At 44.5% G+C, this 20,661-nt stretch overlaps 4 protein-coding genes across 4 annotated transcripts in view; 2 read left to right on the forward strand and 2 right to left on the reverse strand.

Moving 5' to 3' along the window:
- pts (6-pyruvoyltetrahydropterin synthase) overlaps window positions 1-20,661 on the forward strand; it is a 228,003-nt gene that overhangs the window by 33,776 nt on the left and 173,566 nt on the right. The gene's annotated exons all lie outside the window — the stretch shown is intronic.
- Window positions 1-20,661, reverse strand: part of myocd (myocardin) — a 54,386-nt gene that overhangs the window by 9,008 nt on the left and 24,717 nt on the right. The window lies entirely within an intron of this gene.
- LOC136950714 (myosin heavy chain, fast skeletal muscle-like) lies at window positions 1,325-16,019 on the reverse strand. Its single transcript, XM_067245158.1, has 39 exons — window positions 15,816-16,019; window positions 15,415-15,558; window positions 15,111-15,267; window positions 14,985-15,012; window positions 14,783-14,897; window positions 14,391-14,483; window positions 14,235-14,298; window positions 14,052-14,150; window positions 13,839-13,942; window positions 13,595-13,733; window positions 13,343-13,461; window positions 13,088-13,237; window positions 10,076-10,246; window positions 9,676-9,982; window positions 9,479-9,567; window positions 9,249-9,336; window positions 9,038-9,155; window positions 8,841-8,964; window positions 8,546-8,682; window positions 8,052-8,307; window positions 7,676-7,918; window positions 7,415-7,591; window positions 7,189-7,334; window positions 6,993-7,083; window positions 6,517-6,906; window positions 6,291-6,417; window positions 6,084-6,202; window positions 5,596-5,792; window positions 4,365-4,548; window positions 4,110-4,275; window positions 3,892-4,016; window positions 3,490-3,798; window positions 2,899-3,102; window positions 2,542-2,667; window positions 2,294-2,464; window positions 1,994-2,098; window positions 1,792-1,887; window positions 1,458-1,592; window positions 1,325-1,342 (listed from the first exon to the last, which is right to left on the reverse strand). Exons 1-39 carry the CDS (start codon window positions 16,017-16,019, stop codon window positions 1,325-1,327), a joined length of 5,835 nt encoding a protein of 1,944 aa, XP_067101259.1.
- On the forward strand, window positions 18,670-20,533 carry adprm (ADP-ribose/CDP-alcohol diphosphatase, manganese-dependent). Its single transcript, XM_067245287.1, has 3 exons — window positions 18,670-19,460; window positions 19,579-19,701; window positions 20,046-20,533. Exons 1-3 carry the CDS (start codon window positions 18,890-18,892, stop codon window positions 20,336-20,338), a joined length of 987 nt encoding a protein of 328 aa, XP_067101388.1. The 5' UTR covers window positions 18,670-18,889; the 3' UTR covers window positions 20,339-20,533.

Consider the following 20,661-nt stretch of genomic DNA (forward strand, 5'->3'; position numbering starts at 1 on the left):
GAATCCTATTGGATGTCTAATTATACATCCCAAACTAAAGCTGAACTATGTGAAACCTTCAGATGGTTATAATACTTTCATGTCAGGCTTAGTTTTCAGTCTGGCCTCTCAGACAATTGACATTCCAAAGTTATGACGATGAGTTTGAGACAGTAACAGCGTTTATTTAAGTGGACCATAACAAAAATAGTATAAACACAGGTGGAATACTTCATAGATACAGCATTGTATCATTGTGTACAATAGTTTTTCTGAGGAGGGAATCCCACAGCTAATGATATGGCTCAGCAATATAATAACAGGAAATATCCCTTATGCCCCTGTGAGCTGGTTAGATTGCCTTTTGATTACCGGGCATAACCACGTTTAATCCACTGATCTCACGCAAGCCCTGGGCCTTGCGAGAGTCCTGTGTTGGAGGGTGACATTGGAGAGGAAGGACTATTTTGGTTGTGGTGGAGAAGCCCATGCCGCAAATGTCACTGTCAATGTCACTGCATTCTCCTGAAGATCTCCCGTGATCTCAGCAAACACCAGAGCCTCCTAAATGAAACTCAAACTTTGTTGCTGATACGCAAGCCCAAGTCATTGGAGACGGTCTCAAAGTAAAGTTGAGCTTTCAAAGTACTCTCTTTCCAGACTCTCTGGAAAGTCTGCCTGGCAGGTGAATCACTAGCTCAGCCTCGGGTGAAACAATTGGAATGTCAGTTGAGTTTTGTGGCACAGATGGATAACAGAGTGCCTTTGTTGTGTATGTTTTCTGATTGGGGTAGTTCTCCTGAAAGTTTTTGTTCAGGTTTTTGTTGTGTTTCTGACCTCAAGCATTGTGTGACCATGATCATTGTCTCACTAACAACACTGGATCTTTGAATGAACAGACCACAACAGGATTCTATTGATTCACTCTTTATTGTACTACAGTTCTACTACACTTTGAATAGTACTTTAAGTTAGTTGTATGTTAGTTACTGCTTTCAATACAACAGTACTAAATACAGAATGTTAGCTGTATGTTAGCTATTGTATTTAATACTACAAGGCAACGGTACATACTGTTTTTTAGCTATATGTTGTCTATATTATTCAATATTAATATACTACTTACAGTATTTTAGCTGTTTGTTATCTTTTATTCAATACTGTTATAGTACATGCAGTATTTTAGTTGTATGTTATCTATTATTCAATACTGTTACATGACATACAGTGTTTTAGCTGCTTGTTATCAATATTATTCAATATTACTATACTACAAACACAATTTTAGCTGTATGTTAGCTATTGTATTCAACAGCTGTGAGGGTCTCCAAGTCTTCAAGGTCTTCTACTCAGACTCAGCAGGCTTGTTGGGGATACAGATTGAGACATAAGACGAAAACATGTAAATAACAACGAAAATATACATGTATAGAAAACAGTATTACAAATAAAATGATACCTTTCCAGTGTCCACTAACCTTTGACCCCAAGTCCCTGCTCTTGGCTCTCAGCTTGTTGACCTGGGACTCGGCGATGTCCGCTCGCTCCTCCGCCTCCTCCAGCTCGTGCTGCACCTTCCTCAGCTTGGCCAGGTGGGCGTTGGCCTGCTCCCCCTGTAACAACCACCAGACCATAATAAGCTTGGCCGCGGCAACTCCTACGCCGCAGGCCACCGATCCTAGCTCACAGGCTCCTCGGCCTGACGTTTACACGAGAAACATTTCCACGTTGACATGAAAAACATCTCCACGGACGCCCTCCAGGGTGGGTCTGAGTCCGGTGAGGGAGCGGGGCTAGACTACGTGGGCTTACAGCTTCCTCCGCCTGGCGTTTGTAGGCCTTCACTTTCATCTGCAGCTTGTCCACCAGGTCCTGCAGCCTCGTGACGGTCTTCTTGTCCTCCTCTGTCTGCCGGCACAGACAAAGTCAGACACTTGTAATGACTTACTGGGGATGTGTAGATGTATTGATCAGGTTGGTTGATCAGATTGATTGATGTAAACGGTGTTTGGACCTGGTAGGTGAGCTCCTTGACTCTCCTCTCATACTTCCTCACTCCTTTGACGGAGTCGGCTCCTTTCTTTTGTTCGGCCTCCAGCTCTCCCTCCAGCTCACGCACCTGGGTAAGGGGCGCACATAAGGACATCTACTTCTGTTCTTCTTATCACAAACAAAGTGACAATCACAACATTTAACAAAGCCAGGGGCATAGGTTTCATTATGAAAAATGTAAAATACCCCCCCCTCCCCATGCATTTAATGGCTGCATCCTTAGTTGTCAACACAACAACATTTTATCACAACAACAACCCACTCTGGTCTCCAGTTTCTGGAGCTGCTTCTTGCCCCCCTTCAGAGCCAGGTTCTCAGCCTCGTCCAGGCGGTTCTGCAGGTCCTTGACGGAGGCCTCCAGGTTCTTCTTCATCCTCTCCAGGTGACCGCTGGTGTCCTGCTCCTTCTTCAGCTCCTCTGCCATCATGGCCGCCTGGATGAAAGAGAGGTTATATTGCGGTCAATTCCCTGAATGGTCAAGAATACTTCAGAAACATTCTTGTTACTCACATCCGTGATGGCCTTCTTGGCCTTTTCTTCAGCGTTTCTGGCCTCTTGGAGGGCGTCCTCCACCTCGCCTTGCAGTTGAGCGACATCTGCATCCAGCTTCTTCTTGGTGTTCAGAAGACTGGTGTTCTATCACAGGATTAAGAGAAAGAAGAAAAAACAGGCATGAGTGTATAACCACAATAAAATCACAAACACAAAGCGACTTTGCCACATTATTACATGGCATGACTGAAGATTTTACATTAAATCCATTATGTTAATTAATCATTTTTTATAGATATATTTTTTGGAGCATTTTTCATGCTTCATCAGACAGTTTTTTAAGTGAAGTGTCACAGGAATTAAATGGCCCCGTACCTGGGAGTGCAGCAGCCCCACCCTCTCGCAGGCGTCCACCAGCTCCTGTTCGGCCATCTTGCGGCTCCTCTCCGTCTGCTCCAGAGCCGCCCTCAGCTCCTCCACCTCCGCCTGCATCAGGGCGCTCCTGCGCTCCGCCATGGCCGCCTGCTCCTTCAGGTCCTCCTGGCTGCGCACAGCGTCCTCCAGGTGAATGGTCACATCCTGGGGAGTGAACAGGAAGGCTTCATCTTCCATGGTGACTTGGGGGGGGTGAATGCTCAACAAATGATGTTGTGAAGCTTGTTCTTTAAAGACAGCTCACATTCATCCCTAAATACCTTTTCTCTTCAACCCTTCAAGCAAACTTTGTGTGAGAGAAATGTGCAAGAAAAAGATTATACAAATACACTAAAGAAAAGGTTCCATTCATAGACAAAAATTATGTTATTAATATTTGGAATGTATTTACTTAGAACTTTCTACCAAAACGATGTACATGGTGGGGATTTAAACTTTGGCCCTCTTGATATGCAGCCAGTTGCTCCACCGCTGAGCTATGCCCATTCCCAGTTAATTGCTTTGTCTGACCTGAGGTCTGAAATGTCTGACCTTGAAGTGTGCCTGGACGTTCCTCAGCTGTTTCTGGGCCTCTGCGGCCTGTCGGTTGGCGTGGCTAAGCTGCACCTCCATCTCATTGAGGTCGCCTTCCATCTTCTTTTTGATCCTCATGGCGTCATTCCTGCTACGTATCTCGGAGTCCAAGGTGGACTGCATTGTTTCGACAACGTGCTGATTGTTTCGCTTGATTTGCTCAATCTCCTCGTCCTTCTCAGCCAGCTTCCTGTCGACCTCACCTTTGACCTGAGTCAACTCTAGGTGGACACGAAGAATCTTGGATTCCTCGTGTTCCAGGGATGCCTAAACAACGTTTGATAGTTTATAATATCATCACAAAAAATACTTGCGCCCCAAAACTGTCGACAGGCCATTTGTATTTCAATCCCAGCTAACCTCGACCTCCTCCAGAGCGGTCTGGATCTCTGTCTTCTCAGTCTCCGCCTGTTTCTTATTCTTCTCCAGCTCGTGTATGGCTTTGCCATTGTCACCAAGTTGCTCCGTCAGCTCAGATATCTCCTCTGCAGAAGCAGACACATCATCGTGTAAATAAGACCATCCCCAGACACAATTCGATCTGTGAACAGGCAGGCGGCGTGAGGCAGTTCTCGTACGTTGCAGGATCTTGTTCTCTCGTTTCAGGGTCTCCAGGTGGTCCAGGGCTTCCTCGTAGGAGTTCTTCATCTTGAAGAGCTCAGTGCCGAGGGAGCGAGAATCCTTCTGAGACCCTTCCAGCTCCGACTGACCCTCCTCAAACTTCTGCTTCCATTCTGCAACGATCTAGAGACACGGAAGATGAAAGAACAACCCAAGTCCTTTCAAACTGACCTTGTCGGTGAGAATTAGAATAGTCTCTGCTGTCGATCTACCTTATCAAAGTTCCTCTGCTTTTTATCGAGGCTAGCCGACTGAGCATTAGCCCTCTCCACATCAGCCATGAGGTCTTCCACCTCTCCCTGCAGCCTCTGTTTGGTCTTCTCCAGGGACGAGCACTTGGCATTCACGGCCTCGATAGCCTCCTCTGCATCCTGCAAGCGTTGGGCCAGCCTTTTCCTGTGGGGGCAACCAAAAAACGACAACTTTGGAACACTTTTTCCAGTGTGTGTGTGTAACAGTCAAGATTTGGTTTCCTCCACTTGCATCCTTGTTGTGCTTTTAAATCATACTGAGCATGTGCGTAAGTCATGCTGTTGGGGAAATAGTGACCTCTAGGGGATATGCATGGGGAGTCAGGTGGCTGAGCGGTGAGGGAATCGGGCTAGTAATCCGAAGGTTGCCAGTTCGATTCCCGGTCATGCAAACTGACGCTGTGTCCTTGGGCAAGACACTTCACCCTACTTGCCTCGGGGGGAATGTCCCTGTACTTACTGTAAGTCGCTCTGGATAAGAGCGTCTGCTAAATGACTAAATGTAAATGCATGTTGAACTGAGTGGCTCTCCTCAGAGTTCGGAGGATCAGAGTCACGGTGAGTCATGTATAAAGAGAGCTCCTACACTATTATTTTAGAATGCAATGAATGAACGTCCTAAATCCATATTGATTATGAAAAGGTGTTCCACATTCTGTCCTTATGTAAATAGTGTGTTTGTTTTAGTAATTATGCACATATGAATACATATATTATCGAAGTTCAAAATAACACGTGTGGAAAGCTAATATTTCATCTCCCTCTGACATTAGCATAAAATGTTGTGATCCACGCTACTGCACTACGGTGTCCCAACTCATTGTCATTTGTGCCAGTTACATGGTTTGTATTGTCTTTGAATATTTCTATTGTATTTTGTTATTTCAATTGGATATTGTACTTTGTAATTCAACTTGAATTGACAACATGAGAGTTCGGAGGATTAAAGTCACGCGTGAAATGTTGTGATCCACGCTACTGCACTACGGAGTCCCGACTCATTGTCATTTGTGCCAGGTGAATAAACTGACGAACTGGTCACACTTCTCCTGCCTTGTTTGTAAAACTACACAACGCAGACGAAATCAAGGGGGTTGCATGTGGAAAGCGTTCTTAAATTGGTTTGTGGACGGAAGCCTTGAGGGTCACAACATTTTTGCATTGGTTTTAAAATAAGTGAGTTTGTTCTTACTTGGCCTCCTCCAGTTCGTCGGTCCTCTGGATGGCGTCCGTCTCGTACTTGGTCCTCCACTGGGCCACCTCTCCGTTGGCCTTGGACATGCTTCTCTGCAGCTCTGCCTTGGCCTCCTGCTCCTCCTCAAACTGCTCCCTCAGCAGCTCGCAGTCGTGACGAGACGACTGCAGAGCGTGGGCCAGGGCGTTCTTAGCCTGTCGGACAAAACACAACACACTTCACGCGGCGTATTGCGAAGAGGGTCACCATGACACAGAAGCACGGAGTCATGTGAAGAACTAGGGGAGTCAGGTGGCAGAGCGGTTAGGGATGCGGGCTTGTAATCAGAAGGTTGCTGGTTCGATCCCCGGCTCTGCCAGATGACGTTGTGTCCTTGGGTAAGGCACTTCACCCTACTTGCCTCGGGGGAATGGCCCTGTACTTACTGTAAGTCGCTCTGGATAAGAGCGTCTGCTAAATGACTAAATGTAAATGTAACTACAAACCTTTGCTTCCTCTTCGATCTGCCTCTTCAAGTCCTCAATTTGCTGACTGAAGGCTTGCTTTGCCTTGGACATTTGAGAGAGGAGGCCGTCTCTCTCCTCCAGGCGGCGGGAAAACTCACCTTGGAGGAAGCCGTACCAAAGGAAACTAAGTTCGAATGTTTACACTCTCATGACCAATTGGAATCCTGGTTCCAGAAGCTTCCATACCGTTCTCAGTCTGCAGTCTGGCCCTATGAGCGTTCAGGTCGGTGATCTGACGAGAGTTCTCATCATGCTTAGCCTTGAGCTCACTCAGCTGATCTTCCAGACTCCGACACATCTTCTCATAATTAGCCTGAAGGAACCAGTGGTATGTATCAGACTTACATGTTCCTATTCGGGAATTCATTGTTGATGTTTGATATTACATTGTCAGTCAGGATTTTTTGTGTACCTTGGATTTGGCCATTGTCTCCATGTTGCCGGCCAGGTCGTCCACCTCCATCTTGTATTCACTCTTCTCCTTCTCCAGCTTCTGCTTGACTCGTTGGAGGTTGTCGACGTGCTCTCCCAGCTCCGCCATGCTGTCAGCGTGTTTCTTGCGCAGGGCGGCGGCGGTGGCCTCGTGGTGCAGGGTGGACTCCTCCAGGTCCCGTCTCAGTTTCTGAAACTCGGCCTCGCGCTTCTTGTTCATCTCGATCTGGACCGAGGTGGCTCCTCCGGCCTCCTCCAGCCTCTCGCTGATCTCCTCGAGTTCCCTGGAGAGATCCGCCCTCTGCTTCTCCACCTTGGCCCTGGCAGCACGCTCAGACTCGATCTCTTCCTCCAGCTCCTCTATTCGGGCCTGTGGGGAACAAATTAACAGAGGATGTATAATAACTTGATGACAAAAGTCCCATCTCAGTAAACTGTTAAAGGTTTGCGCAGTACCTGGAGTTCCTTCATCTTCTTCTGAGCTTGTACTGCTAAACTTTGCTCATCCTCAATTTTAGCCACAAGCTGGCTGAATTCAAAGTCCTTCCTGCCAAGAAAAATCATACTCATAGTTAAGCAGTTCAGGTTATTTACCTACAAACATAACTTAGAACATTAGCGGTATACTGAAGAACTGTGTGAAAAGTTATACTTTTTAAGACGGTCCTCCAGTTGTTGCTTGTCGTTCTCAAGATCCATTAGGGATTCCTGAGTCAGTTTCAGATCCCCTTCCATCTTTCTCTTGGCTCTCTCCAGATCCATACGCACCTTTCTCTCTTGTTCCAAAGAACCTTCAAGCTATGAAACGGGAACTGGTATTTTATCACTGAACATGCTCCAAAAACGATACATACATGACATGATTCGAATGTACTTACATCATCCACCTGCTGTTCCAGCTTGGTTTTGGCTTTGGTCAGAACATTGACTTTGTCTTCTTCTGCCTGCAGATCATCAAGTGTTTGCTGGTGAGCCTCTTGGAGGGCTTTCTTCTCCTTGGATAACTTGCCAATCGTATCATCCAAAGTGGAGATTTCCTCTGTCAGGTTTTTTACCTGTCAGTGTCAGAAAGGTCAGTAATAACAACCCTCTTTACCATTTGGAAAAAAACGCTGGGTCACTCTTTAAAGGAAACCGACCTTGTTTTCCGTGGCATGCTTCTCCTTCTCCACCTTGGCCAGGGTGAGCTCCAGGTCATCGATGTCCCTCTTCAGCTCGGAGCACTCGTCCTCCAGCTTCCTCTTCTTGGAGGTCAGCTCAGCGTTCACCTCCTCCTCGTCCTCCAGCCTCTCGCTCAGCTCTTTAGCCTTGGCCTCCAGCTGGATCTTGCTCTTGATCAGACCCTCACATCGATCCTCCGCATCGGACAAGCTTTCACTTTCCTGAGGGGGCATCTCATTAGAAAGGCAAACGCCTCTATTCTGTAGGTGTCTTTACAGCATGTCACTAACCTAGTCACATTCACTACCCACAAACATCATGGCAATCCCAGATCTGATTTCACTTGTCACTCACAGACTGAACTTGCAGGCGTAGGTCATTTTTCTCCTGGAGCAGAGAAACCATTTTGGCTTCCATCTCCTTCCTCTTGGCCTCAGCTTTCGCCAGGTCATCCTTGCACTTGGTGAAATCCACCTTCATGGTGGCCATTTCCTTCTCTGTCTCGGCGCTCCTCAAGAGCGGCTTGATCTTGTAGTACAGCTTCATCCATGGCCAGTGTTTCACGTTCATGAAGCAGCGCATGTTGTGTTGGACTATGTAGATGGACTCTCTATGTGAGGAGAAAGCTGACATTTAGTACTCCTTAGTGACTGATGCAAAGCTGGGAGCTGACACAGAGTTCAGAAAGTTGGAACTTTGATGTGAATGTTTGGCAGTGACCTTCTGTACATCATATTCCTGTACTCTTGCCTCATGAGTGACCTTTTGTCTGTTGTCAGGTCCTTATTGTTGATAACAAAATGTTCTTAAGTGGTAAATTAAAGGTAAAAAATAAACTTTAAAGTAACCTTCTTTCCATCATTTTCCTATACTCGCTCCTCATGAGGTAACCTCGACACAAAGCCTGGGTTATGGTGATGAGTGAGGCCAGTTTCTCATCTCTCATCTCCTCCAGTAAACCCAGGAGCCCTGCTTTGAAGAACACCTGCAGAACATAGACTTTGGAAGTCAATTGACTCACGGCGGTTATGTTTGTCATGTCAGACCCAAATTCATTTATTATTATTCACAAATAAACTAGACAGATCTTCAGAGGAAGGCCTCTCCTGAAATCAAAATCTGTTCTTTTCTAAATTGACTCACCTTGGTGTGGCCAAACTTGTACTGGGTGTGGTCCACATCAATAGACCCCAGGAGCTTCTCAGCGGCTTTCTTGTTGTCGATGAACTGGCCCTCAGGGATGACACTGGCATTCAGTACTTTGTACCTGCGACAGGAAGGATAAGCAGATTACAGTAACTGTTCTGTGTATCTGGTTATCTTAAGGTTTCATCCTGTACCTCTGCTTGAAGTCTCCATAAAGTATTCTACTGGGGAAGCCCTTCCTGCAGATCCTGATACCTTCCAGCACTCCGTTACACCTCAACTGGTGGATAACCAAATGGTTCTCCATGACTCCTGGGACAGAACGTTAAGAAAGCAGATTATAACGGCTTTGCTGTTACTGGTGCAAGTGTCAACGACAGTGTTTGTTTGCTTCCACATACATACCTGGAGTTTTTGTCTCGTTGGGAATCAGGCACCTGACAAAATGAGGGTGAGTACTCTTCAGATTCGTCATCAACTTCCCCAGGTTCTCCTATGGACAACACACATGGGGTCTTACAATGTTAGACACAATTTACTCAGTAATGACAGTGTAATAACAATGTTGGGATCACGGCACCAACCGGTGATGATTATGTGAAAGACTAATCGCGTAGTCATTGTGAAGGAATTACCCGGAAGAGAGCTGACACAGTTTGGAAGGAGGAACCCTTTTTCTTAGTGCCTTTCTTCCCTCCACTCCCACCGCTTACTCCACTGTTTTCTACAGGCCAAACAGAGTGACAATAGCTTAAAAACGAACCGCTGAAGTTGTTATTTTAAACGTAAAACCTATTATTGTAGATAAAAAATAAAATAAATCTTCCCTCACCATCACTGGAGGAGTAGCTGGAGTAAAGGAAGACCAGCAGTTTCAAGGCAGCCTTCTGGTAGAGCTGAACCACCGTCTCGTTCAGAGGATCCTTGTTCTTGTCCAGCCAGCCTGTGATGGTGTAGTCCACTGTTCCAGCGTAGTGCACCAGGGAGAAGTGGGCCTCGGCCTTGCCTTTGACAGGCTTGGGCTTCTGGAAGTTGTTGCATTTTCCCAGGTGCTGATCGTACAGCTTGTTCTTAAAGGTGGTGTCGGACGCCTTTGGGAACATGCACTCCTCTTCAAGGATGGAGAAGATGCCCATTGGCTGTTGAAGACGAAGGGTGATTAAATACCGGCACTAGAAAACCATGAAGAAATGTGGTGTCTTCCTGTGTTAATATCCCCCCAATTAATTTACCTTCTCAATAAGCTCAATACAGGCTGCCAAGTCCATCCCAAAGTCTATGAACTCCCACTCGATCCCCTCTTTCTTGTACTCCTCTTGCTCCAGGACAAACATGTGGTGGTTGAAGAACTGTTGCAGTTTCTCATTGGTGAAGTTGATGCACAGCTGCTCCAGACTGTTATACTGCCCCAAAACATTGACTCGTCATTCAATTTCCCAACATAGTAACACAAATACATGCTGCATTTTAGAAAACAACTAGAGAGGGTACAATTTCTGGGGAAATTGTAGGGTGTGCTTGCTTGCGTCGGTTGCACAGGGGTCTGTATATTTTATATAAAAATGCATCGGGCCTACTTATTATTTATAAAGATTACATAGATTTAAAAGCATCTTTTTTTTGCTGCTCATTTACAACTCAAAATACGAGTGAAGTGTAGAATGAAATATGATGTCTTCTCATTTCCCCTGCAAGAGGCAGCTGACAGGCTGAATCAAAACGAATACATTTGGCAGACCGGTGTACAAATGGACCTAATCTCTATGACTTAAACGTCCTTTTAAGTTGTCCCTTCTCGTGATATTTTCAGGCATTTAGCCTACTCATATTGCATTCATTCATTAACAAAGAACCCCCTTTGAAGATTATTCTACGACTTTACCGGCAGAAGATAGAATCGCGATTCAAACAGTACCATCTGCTAACTGAAAATATGCCCCCAAAAACGTAAATAAGCTTGACATTTATTTAGTGGAAAATAGCTCATTCATAAAAAGCTCACTGGTAGCGATCATTGTCAGTAACAACTCAAAATGCGATATAGCCCTGTGTGGAGAAGCTGCCCCGGTAAATTCTACTACTACAGTACAGTACTAGACTACTGCTGTGTTCGTCTTGATAGCGATTGCGTTGGTTGAATTCGATTAAACGTTCCGTTGTACGGTTTAGGCTGAAATTAATTATTTTCATGAACAGATTGACAAAGTTTAGGCTGTGGCAATGAAGTTCAGTTTAGTAGTCAGATAGTTTCCCTACTGAAAGACTTTTGAGTAAGGGGAGTGCCGAACATGTTCTGTTGCCGTTTGACTTAAACAGCTGAGGAGTTGTTGTTAGCTACTCACACTAGTGTCTCGGGTACAGTAGGCTACAGCGTTGCAGTGAGCTACACTGGTTTGAAACCACAGGTAATGGTAATTTCACCAACAAATCGTTTACTAATGTCAGAATAAATCCTACAACGAAAATGTATATGTGAGGAATGTTTATTTTAACGATTGAAAACAGATACATCATAGACCACTGTAGTATGTGTTGCCCGGGCAACACAGGCTAATGTCATGATGCTAATATGTCAGTGAAATAGTAGACTACTGTTTCCGAAAGTAGATGTACTTCCTTAATAATATCAGCTTATATTGTACATTACACATCACAATTGTGTGTCATATCACAAAGTAAAATGAGTAAATATTTATCACCCTGGCCTCTTTGTTTGTGGCGTTTCTGCAGCTGCCTTGCAGTAAAGCTATAGTTAGCCTAGCTATCCCCCAAGTTAACAGATGCGAAACGAATGTTCTGCCAAAGGTAGTCACGCGTGTTTTCGTGACATTATTGCAGACCGGTGTAAAAATTGACCTAATCTCTATGATTTAAACGTCATTTTAAGTTTTTCTCTTCTCATGATATTTTCAGGCATTTAGCCTACTCATATTGCATTCATTCATGAATAAACAACCCCTTTGAAGATTATTCTACGACGTTACCCGGCAGTAGAAGATGGAATCGCAATTCAAACGGTACCATCTGCTAACTGAAAATATGCCCCCCAAAACGTAAATAAGCTTGACATTTATTTAGTGGAAAATTGCTCATTCATAAAAAGCTCACTGGTAGCGATCATTGTCAGTAACAACGCAAAATGCGATATAGCCCTGTGTTGAGAAGCTGCCCCGGTAAATTGTACTACTACGGTACAGTACTAGGCTACAGTACTGCTGTGTTCGTCTTGGTAGCGATTGCGTTGGTTGAATTGGATTTAACGTTCCGTTGTACGGTTTAGGCTGAAATTAATTATTTTCATGAACAGATTGACAACGTTTAGGCTGTGGCAATGAAGTTCAGGTTAGTAGTTAGATAGACTTTTGATTTAAGTAAGGGGAGTGCCGAACATTTTCTGTCGCCGTTTGACTTCCTAAACAGCTGTGTACTGTAGCTAGATGTTTTTGTAGTGTGTCTGGCGTAAGCTACAGCGTTGCAGTGAGCTACACTGGTTTGAAACCACAGGTAATGGTAATTTCACCAACAAATCGTTTTCTAATGTCAGAATAAATCCTACAACGAAAATGTATATGTGAGGAATGTTTATTTTAACGATTGAAAACAGATAACGCTACATCATAGACCACTGTAGTATGTGTTGCCCGGGAAACACAGGCTAATGTCATGATGCTAATACTTCAGTGAAATAGTAGACTACTGTTTCCGAAAGTAGATGTACTTCCTTAATAATATCAGCTTATATTGTACATTACACATCACAATTGTGTGTCATATCACAAAGTAAAATTAGTAAATAGTTATCACCCTGGCCTCTTTTCTTGTGGCGTTTCTGCAGCTGCCTTGCAGTAAAGCTATAGTTAGCCTAGCTATCCCCCAAGTTAACAGATGCTAAACGAATGTTCTGGCAAAGGTAGTCACGCGTGTTTTCGTGACGTTAGTGACGCAGTGACGTTAGTAACGTCAGTGACTGTGGCTAGCAAATTAGCCACCGTTAGCTTCACTTTTCGCCACAAAAACTTAATTTAAGCTTAAACCATGCAACGGAACGTAAATTCCAATAGAAGCAACTCAATCGCTACCAAGACGAAACTTTTGACACCTACGTTGTCTATGTAGGCCAAGTATTTACTGAGTTTTAGGGGGGCAAAAAGAAAAAAGAAAATAAAAAATAATAATAATATATATGTGAGAGAACAAAGGTTGTGCTCTCGCCGAAGGCTTGAGCACACCCAATTACGACTTACGTCAAAGATCTCAAAACCAGCAATATCTAACACTCCGATGAAGAACTGTCTTGGCTGCTTGGTGTCCAACATCTGGTTGATGTGGACCACCATCCAGAGAAACATCTTCTCATAGATGGACTTTGCCAGGGCACCAATAGAATTATAGACCTGCAGATATAAACAAGCTCCTGTTTTGGACCAATAAATACCCAGCAACCTTCCTAAAATGACATACATTTGAATGATGTACATAGGATGGTGTTGATATGGTACCTGTTGAACAGTCTGTCCCTTTGTGACATATTCATTCCCCACCTTCACCCTGGGGTAGCAGAGTGCCTTTAGCAGGTCTGCAGAGTTCAGCCCCATGAGATAAGCTGCTTTGTCAGCCACTAAGAAAAGAAAAAACATAGAATTCAGTTCCGTCTAGGACCGTGGAATTCAGTTTATCTCCTGTTCGTTCCACCAATGTTTATTAACGTTCTAGATTGTGGATCCCAGCTCATTTTTGGGTTGTTTGTTTACCCTGTGTGCCGTCAGGCTCCGCCTGCTCCTCTCGCTGCTTCTGCTTGAACTTCATGTTCCCATGATGCATCACTGCACCTGTCAGCTTGTAGATGCCAATCTTCTCCTCTGCAGTGAAGCCCAAGATATCAACGGCACTCTGAGAGCACAACAAAGACCATTATTACTCACAAAACTACAACAGTCCTTTGACAATACGGATGGGGATGTTATCATAGCACAATGTGCACATCTAGAGACTTACATCGGTGGCCATCAGCTCATCGCTGTCGTTGATACTGGCCACACTGATCTCCCCCTGGCTGATGAATGGGAAGTCATAGGGGTTGGTGGTGATGAGGAGAGTCTCTGTTCATAAACAAAGTTCAAATTCAGTTTTCTGACCATCTTTTTGGATCTGGATTGCGCTTGTGTGATGGGCGGAGCTACATAAATGAAGGGGTTTCCATGGCGATACCTATGAGCTCAGGCTTCTTGTTGGACATGATCTGGTAGAAGATATGGTAGCTCCTCTCGGCAGACAGTTGGAACGTCACTCTGGATTTTTCCAGCAGATCTATGTACATAGACAGTTGAACGTACATCATGGGTAGAGGGGAACTAGATAAAACATGATCTGCCTTACTGTAGCAAAACTCACAAGTTTCAATGTCGGCAGAAGACAGTTTTCCTGTGGTTCCAAAGTGGATTCGGATGAATTTGCCCTGAGGATGGAAGAAAATAATTTCTCATCTTTAAATCATTTGAAGGTCTGTTAGAAGGTTGTGTGGGTGACTGTATCTCTGTATTTACTCACGAAGCGGGAGGAGTTGTCATTCCGGACAGTCTTGGCATTGCCAAAGGCCTCCAGCAGAGGGTTGGCAGAGATGATCTGGTCCTCCAGCGTCCCCTTGTGGACACAATCGACATATCAGTCAGTGTTTCTGGTTTGTCCATTTTTACAGTCAGTCTGTCAGTTAGAATCAGTCAGTCAGTCAATTAGTCTGTCAGTGAATCAGTCAACCAATCAGCTAATCTGTCAGTTATCAGTCAATTAATCTATCAGTTATTCAGTCAGGGGTTAATTTGTCAATTAACTAGTCAGTTTTCAGTCAGTTAATCAGTTAGTTATCAGTGCAGTTATACTCAGAGTTTTAGTGACACTTCAATCATAGGGCGTGACAGACACTTGACTTGTAACAGGCTTACCTTTATTTTGCCAGAGGAGGCAACATCTTTTTTCTTGTCCCCAGATACTGCGATTGTCGCAAAGTACTGGATGACACGCTTGGTGTTGACAGTCTTTCCTGCACCGGATTCTCCACTGAGACACAATTAAAGGACCTTCCATAAGTTTTGTAGACATAGAGTGCAAAATTATACATTTTTTTCCATTTATTGCTGTACTTACGTGATCAGGATAGACTGATTTTCTCGGTCTGTTTTAGAAGAAAAAAAAACGTCCTAATTGTAATATCACATTTCTATTACGTGATCATATGTTGGTGTCCAAATTAATTTGAAAATGTTTGTTTACCAGTGAGCATGAACTGATAGGCATTGTCAGAGATGGAGAAGATGTGGGGCGGAGCCTCCATGCGTTTCTTCCCCCTATAGGTCACCACTACTTCCTGGTTGTACACTGGAAGCCACTTGTAGGGATTGACTGTCACACAGAACAACCCGGAATACGTCTGGAACAACAACTCACATTTGTCACCAATTACAAATTTACTGAAGCCTTTTTTCAAGTACAGTGAGCCACCTGAGTCCAGGTTTTTACAGACATTGTCAGTGTATTTCCTACAGCCAACGTCAACTTTGGATGACCTTGTACTCACATAGATCATCCAGGCTGCGTAGCGCTCTTTGAGGTTGTACAGCACAGATGCCTCGTTGAGGTGGGTCATCATGGCCATGTCCTCAATCTTGTCAAACTTCGGGGGATTCATGGGGAAGACTTGGTCCTCCTTCACTGTCAAAGTCTGCATTTGAGGACGGAGACACATTTCAGAAGTCACATGTCAGAATCCTGAGCTTGTCACATTGACTGTAAATAAAAAGGCCATTATATTTGATTTAAAAGAGCTAATATTAGGAACGACAACTTCATTGAACAAACACAGCCTGCTGGCATGCCCCCATACACTTTGAACAGTTGTTAAGTGAGTTACATTTATAGAAAAATGCCGCTTGATTAAAAAAGCAAATCGTATGATTAAGTCCTACTAAAGCTACTTACATGTCCCGCCTCAGTTGTAACGGTTGCTTTGCCTCCCTCTTTGCCTTGGAGGGTGCCTTTAACGTACAGCTCCTTCGGCTCGGCCACAAACACGGCCGTCTTCGCATCAAAGGGCCGATTCTGGGCCTCCGCCCTCTCCCGTTCTGACTTCCGCAGGTACGGGGCGGCCTCCCCAAACAACGACATCTCGGCGTCGGAGCTCATCGTTGCAACGCGCACTTGGAGGAGGCCAGGGTCAGAGGTCAGATGTCACATCAAGTTCGTTGAACAATAATCCCGAGAACACACCTTAGAAAAGTATAGGACGAAGGGAAGACTCACAGAATGCTCACCTCTACCTTGGATTGCAGAAACAGTGGATTGACCGTTTGAGGTCTTGGATGTCCCTGTGAGAGAACAACACCAACTTAAAGCTTCATTGTGTTCCGCATAACTGGAAAGTTATCGTCAATTGGAAAGTAAGATACAAGCACAACCCACTACCAGTCCATTCACTCACCAGCAGAAGGGATGCTCTCCTTAACAGCAGGGCCAGTTGGAAGATGTGGATGGAGTGGACCTCTTTTATAGGCCTCCCCCTGGCTCTGCTTGAAACCGAGCAGCCACCTATATTTGGGTCAAAGCTTCTTGTGAATGTGGGTGGAGTGAGGAGGTGTTGGGATCGGCATGTGGCATTAGTGGAAGTCTCAGGCGGGGAACAACTGCAGCTCAAGGAGAGAATCCGAGGACCTCGAGGCGAGTAACCTCGCTTCTGAGATCTCTCAGTCTCTCTCACACTGCAGGGTAACACAGCAAACAGTGCTTCGCAAATTAGGACGGGACCCCTTTTGTACCAAAGAAAAACGGAAAATGTTCAAGAAAGCCTTCCCTCCCGACACCCCCATCTGTAATAATCCTATCCTCTTTCATCTACGACAATATACTTCCCTCCTAAACTCCTGTGCAACCTCCTGCAAACACTTGCTTCCCCCACCATGCTCACCCCAGGGTAGCCCCACAGGTAGAGAACTTCTGACATGAAGCATGAGGCCACACTGTTCAAACACATCACATCCATCACCCATGGCTATGTGATTATCTCCAAATCGTTTTACTGTACAACATGACGCTTTTTTACTCAATAACATTGTGTAGGCCTACATGTTGTGTAGTGATCTCCATCAGTTGTTCTTCACATGTATCCATATGAATAGTAAAATGCTAACGTTTAGGCCTGATTTGCACTCCACAACCCTATAGGACTTTCGTTTTTTTGTTACTCAAACGTTTTTTTGTCATAAAATCTTATAATGGGCAAATCATTTGTGATCAAACCTTGAAACTATAAACATCATTCATCTTTTTTTCCTAACAAGGCTGAAATCTACAAATGTCAGACAGGGTTTCAGAAGCTTAATGGACTAACACAACTCCAAAGGCACCTGTGGATCTTGTGATGGAGCCATGATGGACATATAAATAAAAGCATATCTGGCTGCTCCATCAATAGACATTCCCTAAGGCATGGGCTCTGGAGATTAGAGGACTACTTGGCTCATGGGATGGCAGATTCTCAGAGGAATACCAGAGCCAGCATCTTCCCAATGCTCTCGGTAGGACACTTACAAGCAGTGCAGAACACGTGAAGGAAGTCTTTTATGCACATCTTTGACAGTTTTATGTCGTCTTTTCTACAGTTTACGTGGGTGAGATAAATATCTCTTTCTGTGGTCCTTTCAAATTATATTATCAGGCTCCTTTGATAAACAACATCATTGAAAGAGTCTTTTGTTTCTGGTAGTGTTTCGCCCATACAAATGGGTTTCTATCGGTTGGTGTCTTTCATCAATTCTCTCACACCGTGCTCCATCAACATCAGAGGCCAGTACGTTTTTGACCTCCACAGTTCTCTACCAGTGTCTCTTGTACAAGAAGGGGGAGGGGTGGTAGAAGGGTTTATAGACTGGTAAGTCAAGAGATCAATCTTAAAACAAGTATGCAGTGAACCCACAGCTTATGTCGCCCCAAGGTGACTGAGAGACTGATGGGGCTTAACTGAGGGGCTGGAAGGTGCAGTCATCATACTGACAACCAGTACAGGCAGCTGACATTCAGGTGTCACTCTAGGGAAGACAAAGGGAGTGAACTTGGAACACTGTACCTGCTTATAGCTTTTCTGTGTGTGTGAATGAGAAAGAGAGAGACATAAAGGTGTGTGTGTGTGTGTGAGAGAGAGAAAGAAGTCAAATAAATTAAAAAGCTAAGGCGACAGATGGTAAAATCTCATGGCTTATGAGTTAATGTCACATCAAGTTCAAGTTGACTAAATAAAGTGCTGCTAAGCAGGGTGGTGTGGTCCATTATCTGGCTCATAGTGGATTTGACAACAGTAAACAAACACTGGTGTAAATATTGCATTAATCTATAGGTGGGCTTTAGGTACCAGATCCACCACTGCCCCCAAAACTTCATGAGGTCAAGGTTAACAAGGTATATCTTTCATGTATCATAATGTGTGGGACTTCTATGGACAACACTTGAAATTGTTTTCATTTATTTATTTTATGGTGAACACATTGGAGATAAGCTTTGTTATGCTGTATCTGTTTATTGGTGTCCGTCTGCGCATGTCCGTGTAACGTGAACGTATAAAGGGGTGTGTGTATTCAGTATTCAAAAATGTGTACGTTGAAAAGCTATTTACAGCCATTGGTGCGATAAGGCGTGACTCTCCGAAGCGTTTAGTTGTAAAGCGGCACAGCATACTGTTTAGTCGCCTGCCATGCAACCATAACGATGGTATAGGATTCTGCGCAGTGCGCCGGTAGGACGTTCGTGAATGCACTTCCAGTGGTGAACATGTAACATTCGCGGTGGTTGACAATTGTAGACTGTGACAAAGTATCCAGCCCTATCTGGCAGAAACATGAACACATCTGAAAAGCAACTAATTGTTACTTAAGAAAGGCAAATAGATCACGTGCGGTCTGGCAGGGGTCCAAAATGTTCGGACATTGACTGGTTACTTGGCTGGCTACTGTCGTAAAGTCAACTTTACCAAGTGGATTCAAAGCAGAATTTTGTCAAATGAATATATGATCGGAATGGAAGGCTGTTCACAACCATTGTTTACATTTGGAGTTATCGCTGACATTCAATACGCCGATATTGACGACGGATTTAATTTCAAACGTACACGGAAACGATATTATAAGAGCAGCCTTCGGCTTCTTCGCAATGCCATAGAAAGCTGGGAAACGGCACCTGTCAAACCCACATTCATTCTTCAGCTCGGAGACATTATCGATGGCTTCAACAAGAAATACGACGCGTCGCATCGAGCGTTGGAAACGGTCATGAAAGAGTTCGACTCATGTCCAGCGAGTGTTCATCACGTATGGGGCAATCACGAGTTTTATAATTTCAGCAGAGAGAGTCTACTGCATTCCACCCTGAACAGTACGACATCTTCTGACAGGGGAAAGCGGCCCCCAACTGGTGACATTTACGCCTACCACTTCTGTCCAGTCCCCGGCTTCCGGTTTGTCCTCCTTGATGCTTACGACGTAAGCCTGCTAGGGAGAGAGGAGTCAAGTGAGCAATATCAGCAGGCAATGACACTTTTGAAAGAGCACAACAGTAATGAAGATCTTAACCAGCCTCCAGGTAAAGTTATCAGATTGTAGGGGTGAAATACTCTCACTAGTTTTGACCAGACTGCATGGGGGGTTTCTCGTGTCTCTAATAAGACTAAATTGTGTTTCATCCTTCATCTTCTTTTCAGCCTCTTATGGTCTCGTGCAGAGGTTTGTGAAGTTTAACGGGGGATTCAGTAAGGAGCAGCTTGATTGGCTGGAAAGAGTTCTGATGCAAGCTGACGAGGCCCATGAGAGGGTCACTGTCCTTAGTAAGTCACATCAAGGTTTCTTTTTTACAGTCACGTGTGAATAATATATCTCCACTAACCAGCATGCTGACGCACTGAAGATCGTGTGTTTCATACGGTCCCAGAAAACATGGCATCTCACAAGTCTTACACATACTTATTTTTGAAAGATCGACGTGTTTAGCATACAGCCTACTGAAGGTACGGGATGAGGACCTCGAGATCCAGTTCATCCAGAAGGCTGATGCCAATACTCTAAACAGTCTTATGTATTTACTTATTTTAAGAGGGATATCAGTATTCAGAACATGCATTCACAAGATCACACATGACCTCAATCTGACCTATTGCTGTTGTCCTCCCAGGCCACCTCCCTGTGCACCCTGACTCTACTGACCCAATCTGCCTGGCCTGGAACTACGACCAACTGCTGTCCATCCTGCGTTCTCACAGCAGTGTGGTCTGCTTTATGGCAGGACACGACCACGAAGGCGGTTATCATAGAGACTCCCAGTCAGGCGTGCATTACCTCACTCTGGAGGGGGTCATCGAGACCCCTCCGGACAGAAATGCTTTCGGAACAGTCTCGGTTTATCCGGATAGAATGATCCTAAAGGGATGTGGGAGGATATCTGATAGAGAACTACTGTTCCCTTGATGCATTGAAGAAATGCCTTGTGCAAGTTTGAAATATAAGTTAAGTTTTTCATACCAAAATAAGACATTATATGTGCCTTCCTACCTCAAAGAATACATGGCACTGCTGTGTAATATATCCATGCTGTGCAGACACAGTGAAATAACATTTGACTGGAAAATCAATATTAGTCGCTTAAATAAAGTGTTGAAGTTATCAGTATGAGTTGAATTATTTTTTATAAAAGGGAGATGATTATTTGAATTGGATTAGCAATCTGCTTAGAATGCTTCATGAAGAAGGCAGCAATGAATGAATGTTGCACTGTATGTTATATGGACTGT

This window comes from Osmerus mordax, chromosome 10, assembly GCF_038355195.1.
Source record: "Osmerus mordax isolate fOsmMor3 chromosome 10, fOsmMor3.pri, whole genome shotgun sequence".
In the NCBI taxonomy this organism is placed as follows: Eukaryota; Metazoa; Chordata; class Actinopteri; order Osmeriformes; family Osmeridae; genus Osmerus; species Osmerus mordax.